Genomic DNA, 14,245 nt, shown 5'->3' on the forward strand with positions numbered 1-14,245 from the left:
TCCTAAGAAGGTAGAGGGAAGCAAGGCCAGGTTGTGAAAGGTTCCATGGACCAGAGTAAAAAGCTTGAATTTTATTCTAAGTGTAATGAGCAGCCAATGGAGAGTTTAAGGCAAGGGAGTTACAAGCTCTGATTTATGTTTTTAAAAGTTCACTCTGTGTGGACATAGATCACGCAGAGAGGAAACAGGGAGAAAGAAAATAAAAATAGTCAAGGCAACAGATAATGATGGTTTGGGTTAGAGTGGAAGAGGCTGCCTGGTAAGGAGTCAGATATTGGGTAAATTTTTAATATAAAGCAGATGGCATATGTGAAGGATGGAATGTGACACGTGAGGAATAGGGAATAATTAAGGACAACTTCTAAGTGTTCTCCTTTAAGAGCTGGGCAAATGGTACTGTGATGCTTTACTCAGATGAAGAAACTTAGAAGATAAAAGGATTAGTGGGGAGAAGAAAATCAAAAGTTCTGATTAGGACACATGAAGTTAGAGTTGCATTTTAGACATCCAAGTAGAGATGTTGAGTAGGAAGTTGGTATGCATGTTTCAAACTCAAGGAAAATTTTAGGGCTAAAGATATATATTGAGAAGAGATCATTAGGGATAGAGGATATCCTAAGGACTGAACTTGGAGAACTACAACATTCAGAGGTCAGGAAAAAGGAGAAAAGCTAGCAAAGCAAACAGGGAACCAATGAGGAAGGTGGAAAATTAAGCCCAAGAAACTGAGTAAAGAAAATGTTTGGTTGCCTTTTGGTTTTGTTGATGGCTTCTTTTGCTGTTCTGAAGTTTTTTAGTTTGATGTAGTCCCATTCATTTTGGTGAATGATTGGATAAAGAAGATATGGTACATATATATATTAAGGAATACTACTCAGCCATAAAAAAGATGAAATACTGCCATTTGTGACAACATGGATGGATCTTAAGAGTATTATGTTAAGTGAATAAGTCAGAAGGAAAAAGACAAGAACCATATGATTTCACTCATATGTGGCATATAAAACAAGCAACAAGCAAACAAACTCATAGATACAGACAACAGAATGTTAGTTACCAGAGGCAAAGGGGGCTGGAGTGGGGCGGGATGAATCAGGTTATGGATGTCAAATATGTGATAGGAGACTAGACTTCGGGTGGTGGGCACACAATAGAGTATACAGATGTCATATTATAAAGATGGACACCTGAAACATATAATGTTATTATTAACCAATGTCACCCTAACAAATTTTTAAAGAAAAGTGTTTGAAAGAGAAGGGAGTGATCAACTGTGTCAAGTTCTGTTAAGCTGAATAAAATGAAGACTGAGGCCTAGTCACTGGATTTCACAAAGTGGAGGTTGTGACCTTGAGGAGAGCAGTTTCAGTAGTGGAATCAAAAGCTTAAAGAATGAATGGAGGAAAAGGAAGTAAATTACTAAGTTTTCTAAATAGCAAAGTCACAAAACAAAACAATATCCCTAAAAAACATGGGTTTTGGGGAAACAAGAATACATTTTCATATTGCTTGTATATACACAGAACATCTCTAGAAAGAAACACAAAAAACTGCTAACACTCTGGTGGCCTCCAGAGAGGACAGGTAGCTAGCAGAGGCACATAGGTGGGAAAGGCTGTTGACTTTATACCCTTTTGTACTTTCTGAATTTTTATATTTCCAAGAATAATCTATCCAAATAAGATGTTTAAAAATTAGATGTTTAAATTAGATGTTTAAAATGAGCTTTGAATTAAAGCATATCTAGGTTTGTACATCTGCTCTACCACTTACAGTTATGTGATCTTATAAAGTTGCTTAGCCTTTATAAACCTTGTAAAATGAGTAATATAGTGGTACTCGTATCATACCCATGTCATAAATCATTCAATCAAAGTAGCGTACTTAGCGCAATGCTTGATATATTCTACGTGCTCATGAATTTATTTTTATAAATCCTCTCTTTTAAGCTTGTTTCCTGAAAATAGGGATTGTACTACCTGTTTCTCAAGGGTTGATGATTAAATGAAATTAAATAATACCGAAAGTATTCAACAAATAGCAGGTGCTATTACTATTACCATTGCAATTATCATTATAAATGAATACTCTGATGAATCCATGAGTTGTCTTAATGAGGTATGCATGTACAGGCTACCTGTAGCAAACCTGGCTTCTTCCATACCACTTGCAACCCCCACTTCCCTTATAGACTCTAAGCAAGGTCAACTGACTAATTCAACGATCAATGTTTGAGTACCTAATATATGCCAAGCACTTGGGTAGAAGTTGTGGAAACAGAAAAAAAAAAATTATACTGTACTTTCTCTTAAAGAGATAGGTAAATGATTACCATTTAGTCAGTGGAAATAATACAACAGAGCTATAGACAAATGCTATGGAAATAAAGTTACGGTACCATCTAATAAGAATGCCCAATGACAACTTCAAGAGGATAAGCCCTTTCATGAAGTATTGTGGTAGCAGCATAGAGTGAGTATCACCTTTTGCTGATAACACTCTTTTTGCCTGGCTACTACCTCCTTTTCCAGCCTCCACTCAGACATCAGTTCTTCTGGCAAGCCACTCTTGTACCCCTCAGACTGGGTTGGGTGACTGCTCCTATCTGTACTTACTTCATGGGAGTACTAAGTACATTAATGGAAATGACTTCACTTTTCAGTCCTTCCAACTACCTTGTGCTCATTATCATATTCCCAAAGCATACTACAGTGCCTGGCACAGAGTTTTTATTGACCAGTGAATAAATGAATTAACCTTGGGCAAGTATTTTAAGTCTATTTCCATGTATTTTAAAGAAGCAGCAATTTGCTCTGAAGGGCATATGGAGAATAAAGAAGGCCATGTTCTCATTTATGCTAGCACCAGAATCTAGAGCCAACTGACCAACAATCTCGATGAGATATGCCAGGATCACCCCATCCCGAAGATCCTGTCGCAGGTCCTGCACAGGCTTCACTGCTGGCCTCTTCTTCAGCTGTGCATTCACCCAGGCCACGTAGGCCTGTAGCTGTTGCTGGAAAATGAAAGGCGAAAATGAGGAAAAGGTTACATATTTTCTTAACATCTACCCTGCACCCTCTAAGGCAGCATTTGAGACTGAGCTATGGTGGGCAATCTATATCCAGAGGGAGGAGGAGAAGGTTTTAAGGGAAGAAGGAAGAAAGGTGGTCAGACGCGGAGCATGTTCTAAAACTGTCTAGTTTTATGCTAGTCTCTAAGGATAAGCTAACCTCTGACCTGCATGGCAATGTACACACAGATAAGCAGACGAATGTCTCAATGACTAAGACTCCTTCTTCCCTTGAGTTTTGCTCTATTGACCAGGGATGAGAGCCCAGCCCAGAACCACAGCCAGTTTTGGGGTATAATCACTGTGGCCAGCAATCTATCACGCTTCTCAGGAACGATCACTCATGTCCCGTCTGCACAATGGACTGTGGGACTCATAAGAAGTGAGCTTGGAGAATCAGGAATAAACAGCAAACCAAAGTCAGAACCGCCTCTCCCATAGCTGCTTTCTTCACAATAAGACTTAACTGAAACCATCTCACACTCAACTTAAGATTTATTCTCCTGAGCCCATAATTCTGGGATTGCTAGAGAGTTAGTTTTAATCCATGCTTTATATTGTCAAAGAGGATTTAGTCACCTAAAACCTATAAAAAGAAGGAAAAAAAAGGCCGTTGTGAGCAGTGTGCTTGAAGACTGAGGAAGCCGGGTTGGGGTGGGGGAGTGGGGGAGAACAGGCACTTTTGTTTGTTTTCAGACAAAGCACGTTAGGCCCAGATTGGGACGTATAACTCATCCCAACCCTCGGCCAACCTTACATATTCAATCTGTCCCTAAAACAGAGTGGTATGCGGGTGTTTATTCTGATTATTTGGTCTGAAGATGAGCACTAAATATCAAAATAGCACATTAAAAATGTCATAATATAGGCAGCAGTTCTGTCTGGTTTCTGTAGAACTCAAGACCCTAAACCTAAAATTTAAGTTCAAGGGCTAACAGTATTAAATTATAATTTGGTTAAAGTACAGTTGATTTCTAAGCCCCACGTACTTCCTTAATAAAATGATATTGGAAATTATGCACTGGCTGCTTCCTGAGCTTAAATTAAATCTTCATTATTTTATCTACGTTGATTTGTGGGAATAAAGTCCTTTGGAAGACACTACTAAGACAATAATCTACTAGCTACTGACAAACTACAGGAAGTACAGTGATCAGCAGAAGGTGGGGGGAGGAATCTAATATTTAGTGAATAACTACCATGAGCTGAACACTAGTTTTGGTATTTTACACGTTTTAATGAGCTAATGAATATACCTGGAACAGGGCTGCTACACAATTGATACTTACTAAATGGTCATTATTATTTTAATAATTTATAATCTTATTCAATTCTCACAAAAGCACTGAAGGTTCAGCACCATCTCCAGTCTATGGATGAAGTTCAGAGAAGTTATATATTTTCTTCAATATCCTCAATGCTAGGACATAGCAGACCTGGTATTGAAACCCAGTATATGTGGTCCAAGCATTTACTGATGGCCTCTTGCTATCTAACTCATTCCACAGAACAGAAGCGGCTGCACCTTCTGCCTAACATGCGCCAGGCTCCTTTCCAAGGTCTGCTCCCACTGCCCGGCCAAAGCACTGCGTGAGGTAGACCAGGCAAAGGGCACTTCCACAGTAAACCACTCTGCTCTGGGGAGAAGGAGTTATAAACAGAAAGGTACTAAGAGTAACTAACAGCTAGGATCTGATTTAACTTGCTCATGTATAAAAACTCCTAACCACGTATAAACAAAAAGCTTCTAACCAATCTCCCTGTAGCTAATATCACCTTCAACCCAGTCTCTACACATTCCTTCTTAAAATCCTTCACTGGTCTCTCATTATCCTTACAATAAAATCCAATCTCCTAAACTGCATCAAAGTCTGTCATGTGCTAACTCTTGCCTCTTCTCCAGCTCCACTACTACTCTCCCATATACTCCCACTCCATGCTTCAGCTCATCTAAACCATGTGCAGTGCCCCCAATCCACCACGCTTTCTAGCCACTCAACCACCCCCCGCCTAACATCTCCTTTTAAGTCTCAGTTCAAGTATTACCTTTTCTATAAAGCCTTCCCTGACCCTCCCACACACCTCAGACTCTGGTCTCCTTAAGGGTGTCCTGTCACATAAACAGTTCGACAATAATTTGAGTGCAGGCACTGTACTAAGTTACGGGGCTACAAAGAATTTTAGGCCTCCAAGAAGCTTGCAGGGGAAAAAAGGAAGATGGGAAGAGGAGAAGAAGCTTGTGGCTGGTAGAGAGACAAGTGCTTTGACAGGGGTGCTTAGGATGCTAAAAGAACACTTTGAGGAGTTTCCTTGAGGGAGGAAAAGAGACTAAGAGGACAGTGAGCCCATAGGAGCTCAGGTCTGAACGATGCTCTATGAAGGGAGTTAAAACGGTTCAAAAATTACTGGACTCAGAGAAATGGGTTCTCAACAAATATTTGTTTGAATCAGTGAATCATTTGTCAGGTCATCAGACCAAGACTTCGAATGATTGCAAAAGTTAATTATGCGGGGGCAGACAAGAACAAGTAGTTCTCATTAGGCCGAGATAATTTCTACTTAAGTAACCATAGCCTTCTAGGGGCTGTTGAATAGAAGTCGTCTCTAATACAAAAGTGATTAGAAGTTCCTAACAGTACTTTCCATACACATTAATCACTGCTCTGGTCTTCCAACAAAAGAGGATTCTACAACATAAACGATAATAGTCACTTTTTGGAACACCTATTCTGTGTCAAAGGCTATGCCAGGTCTTTAAACACATTTTCTTTAATGATAATTTGCCAGGGAGATTTTATTGTATCTATTTTGTTAAGTGGAAAGTGAGACTCAGAAAAGGTGAAATAACTTGCTCAAGGTCACCCAAATCGTAAGCTACAAACAGGAAATTCAGTCTAACTCCCAAGCCAATACTCTTTTCCACTCTATCACAGGATTACCTAAATAAAAGCACCTCTGAGTTTTAAGTGACCTCACTTGAGGTCACTTGAACTCTCAGAACGGAAGGCACCTTAGTCTAAATCACTTCCTCCACCACATCCAGTACTTGAATCTCTTGTGTAATACTCTACACTAAGTAGCTATCTACTACTCAAGTGTGATCCTCAGAGCCTGGCGAGAAAGGCAGAATTTAAGGCTCCACCCCAGCCCTACTAAATCAGAAACTTTACTTTTAAAAAGATCCCCTGGCGATTCACAGGCACGTTAAAGGTCGAGAAGTTTGATCCAGCCCACTCTTCCCACACCTGGCTGCACATGAAAATCATAATGGAAGCTTTTAAAAAATACTGATGTGTAGACCTTACCCCAAATCCACCAAATCATCTCCAGAGGGTAGAACTCAAAAAATTTTATTTTGCCAAGCTCCCCCATGATTCTTGTAGAGCTAACTTGAGCTTTCTAGCTAGAGATTCCAATTCCCTTAACCAAGGGTTCTCAGCCCTGATTACCCATCAGAAACACTTGGGAAGCTTTTAAAAAATGCCACGTCTGGACTACCATCGTAGACTACTCAGAATTTCTGAGGGTGGGGACAGGTATATCAAGATTCCTTAAGTATTCCCAGGAACATACAGAGTTGCGAGCCAGGGTTAATTATTCTTTACATAAAATGGTTTCAAGTATTACTGATATTCCTGTCTAAACCTCTCTGAAACCATGACATCTACAACTTAATACAGTACTCTGTGTATAAAAGGAGACTTGCAAATTTCTCATTCAAGGTATTTATCCTTTTTTTCCCCCTTCTTCCTTTTCTTTCTTTCCTTCCTTGGCCACCAGAATACATTGTTGACACACACTAGGGGGTTATTCAGAACCCCTAAATATTATTTTCATTTTACTGTTTATTCATTTTGAAATAATTTCAGACTTACAGAAAAGTGGCAAGAATGGCATAGAGTTCCCCTATACCCATTACCCACCTTCCCCAAATGTTTACATCTTACATAACCATAGTACAATGATTAAAACAGGAAATTAACACTGACACAATACCATTAAGTAATTTACAGACCTTATTCAAATTTCACCGATTGTTTCACTAATGTCCTTTTTCTGGTCCAGGATCCAATCCAAGATCTATCTCACACCGCAATTAGTTGTTATGTCTCTTTACTCTCTTCCAATGTGGGACAGTTGTTAAAGTCTTTCATATCTTGAAAATTTTGAAGAATATTAGCCCAGATATTTTGTACAATGTGCCTCAAATTCAGACAACTGGTTTCGTCTGAAGTTTCCTAATGATTAAATTCAGGTTACAAATTTTTGACAAGAATACCACAAAAGTGATATTGTGCTCTTCTCAGTGCATCTCATCAAAAGTCACATGACGCCAATACATCTTATTATTGGTGAAATTACCTGTGATCACTTGGTTAAGGTATTGTCTTCCAGGTTTCTCTGCTGTAAAGTTGCCGTTTTTTCCTTTGTAATTAATTGTCTTGTGGGAAAATGCTTCGAGACCATAAAAATATCCTTTGGTCATCATCACTTTATCTGTCCATTTTAAATTTAACATCCATTGATTGTTCTTTCTACCAACGTTATTATGGTGTTCCCCAATGGTAATTTTCTAATCATCATTCCTTCTACAGTTATTGGAATTCATAATATGAGGAAGAGCTCCTCTCTTTTCTCCCATTAATTTATTTATTTACATAAGTATAGCTCATACATATTAATTTTATTTTTATTTATTATATTAATCCATTACTACCATTATTTTGCTGCTCAAATTGTTCAGATTTGGCCATTGGAACAAATATTGGCTTCTTCATGTTGGTTCCTGTATTTTTTTCATATGTCTCAGTCATTTTTTTTAAATTGTGGTAAAAAACACATAACAAAATTTACCATCTTAACTATTCTTAAGTGTACAGTTCAGTAATGTTAAGCACATTAACATTATTGTGCAAAGAATCTACAGATCTTTTTAATATTGCAACCGAAACTCTATATCCATTAAATAACATTTCCCCATTTTCTCCCTCCTCTCAGCCCCTGGCAACCATCATTCTAATTTCTGTTTCTATGAATTTGACTACTTTCAACAACTCAGATAAGTGGAATCATATAGTATCTGTCTTTTTGTGACTGGCTTATTTCACTTAGAATAATGTCCTCAAGGTTCATCCATGGTATAACATGTGACAAGATTTCCTTCCTTTTTAAGGCTGTCATGGTGTAACATGTCCTCATGGTGTAACATGTGACAAGATTTCCTTCCTTTTTAAGGCTGAATAATATTTAATTGTGTGTTTATACCATATTTTTTTTATCCATCCATCTGTTGATGGACATGCTCTTTGCTACTATGAAAAATGTTCCTACAAACATGGGTGTACAAATATCTCTTCAAGAACCTGTTTTCAATTCTTTTGAATATAGACCCAGAAGTAGGATTACTGGATCATATGGCTTGATCATTTTTTTAAGCACTTCCTTACACTCTGGTATCATAAGATACTCCAGATTCCTCATCTTGTACTTTCCCTGCCCCGGCTCTGGAATTAGCTATTTCCCAAAAGAACTCTGGTTCTTTTTTATAGAGAATAGTTTTTAGAAACCAAAATTTGGACATGAGGTATGCTCATTGCTACTGGGAATAACATTCTTGTCCCTTGTAGCAGTAGTGTAGGAAATATGTATATGTATATACACATACATACATACCTATATCTACTTATCTTAATAGAGACACATCATGAATTATATCATATATTATACTGATCCCTCCTCCAACCCAACACCACAGGGTTCATTCTTTCCTCTCCTTTTTCCTTTTGTAAACTCCTTTCTCCCACAATGAAAAATCTGACTCTCAGTATCCACAATATATTTACTAATATTTGCTCGATTCTAGAAAACACATAAAATAGCATCAAACTTCTAAACAATACCTTATGGAAAAAAAATTTACTAACCATAACATAATATTTATACATAGTTGTCTTTAGCTTTACAGTACTTAGTCAAAATACTGCTTCCAAAATGACTTAAGTTAGTTCTTTTCTTCTCCATCCCTTCATTGAGGTTATATTATTCATGTGTAACTCAGGTTCATTTCTTACCATTTGTAGTCCACTTTGGGTTCTCCCCACATTTAGGTTGATTTTAATTATCTATTTTGGGGTTAGGTAAAAGATTAACATGATTCTAAAAGTCTGAGGACACAAAAACATATATTCAGAAAAGTGTCACTCCCCCAAAATTCTTTCTACTCCATTCCCTTTTCTCTGTTCTTTCCAGCCCATTACTATCCAACCGTGTAAGTAACCAATCTCATTAGTTCCAGTTTATCCAGAAAAAAAATACATATTTTCTTACTTCCCTTTTCTTCTTATATAAAAATAATACAGTATTGATATTTTTTGCACTTGTACTTTTCATTTAATGTTCACTTAATATATTCTAGAAATCACTCTAATTGATATAGAGATCTTTCTTATTCATTTTTACAGAAACATAGTACTCCATTACATGGATATACCACGGTTTATTCAATCATTTTCTTATATTTAGACATTTAAGTGTTTTCCAATATTTTGCATTTAAAACAATGCTGCAATGAGTAACCTTATGCATGTGCATTTTCATGTTGATGGAGGTCTATCTTCAGAGTAGATTCCAAGAAGTGAGATTGCTGGGTAAAAAAGCAAGTAAGTAAATAATATTATTAGATATTGCCAAATTCCCTGCAAGAAAGGTCATATCCATTTGCAATCCATCAGCAATACATGAGAGCATGCTTTCCCACAGACTTGCCAACAGAATACGTTGTCATACTTTTTAATTCTTGCCAATGTGATAGGTAAGAAATTGTATCTTAATCTTGCTTCCATTTTCATCTCTTTAATTATAAGTTTGAAGCTCTTTTTGTACTATTTTGAACCACTTTATATATTTTATATCTTTTTGCATATCTACATAAACTGTTCATGTTGTTTTCTATATTTCTATCAAAGTTTTTGGTCATTTGTCCCTCCATTTAAAATAATTCTTTATATGTTAGGAATGTGTTACCCTTTTGTCTTTGATATATGTTGCAGATAATTCCCAGTTTGTCAGCTGTCTTTTGACCTTTTTTTACAGTGGGTTTTTTTGGGGGGGAAGGCATGAAAAAGTTTTTATTTTTATATAATCACATTTATTGATATTTTATTTTATTGCCTCTGAATTTTGAGTCATGGTTAAAAATAGAAGAATTCACCTCTGTTTTTTTTCTAGTTCTTGTATGGTTCCATTTTTTACATTTGGATCCCTAATCCACTTGGAGTTTATTCTTGTGTATGATGTGAGATATGGATCCAATTTATCTTTCTTCAAATGGCTACCAAGTTGTTCCAGCACTATTTATTAAAAAGTTTCTCTTGAGTTAGAACTTGGGAGCAGACGTGAAACTTCACCTGCAGAAGGAATCTGTCTCAACAACTGAACAGACAATTTCCGTTATGCAAGTCAAATCAAGAGAGAAACATGTCAGAAAGAATACAGGCTCTTCTGGAATCAGAGTCAGTGACTCTTCATTGAAAGTTCAGGACAGACAAACGTCCAAGGAAAGAACTCTGGGGCCGCTCAGGGAAGGGACTACCTCCTGCAAGAATTCCAGAAAGGGAGCTACAGGTATCTCTCAGAAAACAGGAGAGGGTAAGAATGGTGTCAGTCAGGAGTTCTAGAGTCTAGGGGAGTAGTCGTTTGGAGCTAGAAAGTAAAACGCACATTTTTTTTTTTTTTAATCTGAGATCAATCATAAAAAAAAATGTGCTATACTTAAAGGCCAGCTTTTCAGCATCTCCAGCCTCCATAGAGATCACAGAGGCACCAATGCCTGCAATGATCTTACTGCTTAAGCACTCTCTACTCATTCATAACTATTTCTCAGGTTTAATGTCAAATTTTTCACTTTGTCCTGCTGCCTCACATGGATTCCACTCTTTGACCTTTGGACAATACCTGACTTTTTATTTTAATTTCTTTTCAAGACTCTGTCTCTTGGCTTCATGTTTTGAGGATGTGTTTTTCCTCACCCAAAATAGTTCTGGGATAAAGCATCTTGAGTTATTTAATTCATTGAGCAGCATAGACACAAACCTGGAGCCCATGAGCTTTTCAGAGGCCCATAAAATGCTCGAGTCTTAAAAGAAATATGTATAGGCTCTAACCCCTTTAATAAAACTGGAAGATTGAAAGTAATAAATGTTTCATTAAAATTCACAAATATAAAAATATAGTCCTTTACCCCACAAAAAATATAGTCCTTTATCATATACTAAATTTCCGCAAGTTCTTGGGTATATATCTGGGCTTTGTATTCTATATCACTTGTGTATTTCTTTATTCAAGCACCAGTACTACAATGTTTTATTTATAGAAGCATTATAGTACATTTTAATGTCTAATAGGACTAGTCCCTCCCCCCCTTAAAAATATTTTTTAGTGTTTTCTTGACTATTCGTGCATGTTTATTTTTCCATATGAACTTTAATATCTATTTATCTAACTTCCAAACAAAAGGCTGGTAGAATTTTTATTGAGATTATATATATAAATTAATTTAGGGAGAACAGTTATCTTTATGATGTTGAATTATCCTAATCAAGAACAGGTGCTGTCATTTCATTTGTTCAAATATGTCTTTCAGTAGTGTTTTAATATTTTCTTCCCACATGTTTTATACACTTTTTGTTAAGTTCACTTCTAAGTATTCAATCTTCATTGTAATTATAGATGAGGTTTTCTCTACCATTATGTTTTCTATTTGTTACTTTTTGTGTATCTGAAAGCTACTGATTTCAATATGTTAATATTATAACCTGTTACCTTATCTTTTATTGTTTGAGTTTTGTCAGTGATTCTCTCCGGTCTCCAGAATTACTATCGTTATCATCTGTAAAAAGAAATAGTTTTACTTCATTATTAAGCCTTGTGCCTGTAATCAATTTCTTTAGTCTAATTGTACTGGCTAATAAGTGTGGCACAGTAATGAAGTAGAGATAGTGGGCATACTTCCCTTGTTTGTGGACTTAGAGAAAATACTTGAAGTGTTTCCCAATTTAGTAAGTTTTAGAACTAAGGTATATATATTTTCTCCTGTTAAGTTACTATCCATCGTCTTATTTTCTTGAGTGTTTTTATGAGGAATGAATGTTGAATTTTGACAGTTTTGTCAGCACTGATGGTGATAAGCTTATGATTATTTTCTCTGAGACCTATTAATATGGTACTATGTAATATTAATAGATTTCCTAATAATGAACCTGCCTTGTATTTTTGGAATTAAATCCACCTGATCATAGTAAATTATATTTTTAATGTGGTATTAGATACTGTTCGTTAATAAAATATTAGCGCTATATTAGTACTATATGTGTGGCACTTCATAGGTTTTCATAAGTTTTCTTTTTTGCACTGTATTAGATTTAGGTACCAATATTATCTTTGCTTCATATGAAGAAATAGGAAGTGTCTCTTTATTTTTAATACTCTGAAATAATTTATAGAGCTTTGGGACTATCTGATATGTGGAAGTTTGGTAGAATTCCCCTGTGAAAAAAATCGGGGCCTGGAATTTTGTTTTTTTCTTTTTGAAGAATAGTTCCTTAATAAGCTTCTCTTTTACTTCTAGAAAAATTGGTCTGTTTAAATTTTCTGCCTCTATCAGTTTTGATAACCAGAATTTCCCAAGGAAATTATTCATTTCATCAATATTTTAAAATGCATTTGCGAGATTGGATTAAACATGGCGGAGTGAGAGATGTTCCCAGATCTCTCCCCTTGAAACAACAATAAGCTGAACATCTAAAACTCAACAAAAAACACCGAAACTGTGCACCAGCACGTCTGAGCGTGGGATCTGCACAAAAGAGCTACCACAGGTCAGAACCCTGAGTGTCGGGCAGGAGACAAGGAGAAATAAAGAAGTTGCCTCTCGCAGCTGCCAGAGCTACCTGTAGGGGGAGGGAGAGGGGAGAACGTGCAGCAACATCCCTGAACAGCCCTGCCTGGGGATGCTGTGGCTCCACGCAGCCGGCAGCAGTGTTCAGCCATCAGGGTAGAAGGCAGAGAAATGGGGATGGCAGAAAAGCGGGGACAGCAGAGAAACACAGTTGATATTTACCAGCCTCAGTTGCAAAACGCAGACTAAGCTGTAGTCCCTATCCCCCAACCCAGAGTGCCCCTCCCCCACACCCTCTAAGACAGAACGCAGCAGAGCCCCAGGGGAATCTGAGCAAACACTAGAAACTGTCACTCACACCGACAGAAACTGAGACTGAGGGTAGCGAGTCTGATTAAACATCTATAAGGGAAAAAAAGACATTATTAAGATACTGAGGGACACTTCATAATGATAAAGGGAATCATGCACCAAAAAGACACAGCACTTATTAATATATATACTCCCAATCAGGGAGCCCGAAAATATGTAAAGTAATTACTAACAGAACTAAAGGTGAAACAGACCAAAACTCTATCATAGTAGGGAACCAAAATATCCCACTGTCAGATAGGGACAGATTGTCCAAATCGAAAAGGAGGCAGTACTTCCCAACTCATTTTATGAGGCCAATATTACTCTGATACCAAAACCTGGTAAAGATAACACAAAAAAAGAAAACTACAGACCAATCTCTCGTGAACACAGATGCAAAAATCCCTAATAAGATACTAGCGAACCAAACACAGCAACATATTAAAAAGATTATACACCACGATCAAGTGGGCTTCATCCCAGGGGTAAAGGGATGGTTCAACATACGCAAATCGATTAACGTGATACACCACATAAATTAAAAAATAAGAATCATATGATCATATCAATAGATGCAGAAAAAGCCTTCGACAAGATATGGGGTCCATTTATGACCAAAACACTTAACAAAATCGGTATAGAAGGAAAATATCTTAATATAATAAAGGCCATATATGACAAGACCTCAGTCAACATTATACTTAATGGTGAAAAACTAAAAACCTTCCCTCTAAGGCCAAGAACAAGGCAAAGCTGTCCACTATCACCATTGTTAATTCAATCTAATATTGGAGGTCCTGGCGAGTGCAATCAGGCAAGAAAAAGATATAAAAGGCATCCAAATAGGAAACAAAGAAGTCACTATTTGCAGATGACATGATTCTCTATACAGAAAACCCTAAAGACTCCACAAGAACACTACT

General features: G+C 36.9%; 1 protein-coding gene across 13 annotated transcripts in view; it reads right to left on the reverse strand.

The window, feature by feature from the left end:
• Positions 1–14,245, reverse strand: part of DIXDC1 (DIX domain containing 1) — a 66,290-nt gene that overhangs the window by 34,758 nt on the left and 17,287 nt on the right. For 10 of the 13 annotated variants that reach the window (XM_025047447.1, XM_025047449.1, XM_025047443.1 and 7 more), the window contains one exon: positions 2,887–3,016. In XM_025047447.1, the coding sequence (XP_024903215.1) occupies positions 2,887–3,016 (130 nt within the window). Of the gene's footprint in view, positions 1–2,886; positions 3,017–7,088; positions 7,230–11,893; positions 11,961–14,245 lie in introns of those variants that run through there. The other 3 variants (XM_025047452.1, XM_025047450.1, XM_025047451.1) reach the window with 2 other exon arrangements.

This window comes from Pteropus alecto, unplaced genomic scaffold (assembly GCF_000325575.1).
Source record: "Pteropus alecto unplaced genomic scaffold, ASM32557v1 scaffold224, whole genome shotgun sequence".
Taxonomy (NCBI): Eukaryota; Metazoa; Chordata; class Mammalia; order Chiroptera; family Pteropodidae; genus Pteropus; species Pteropus alecto.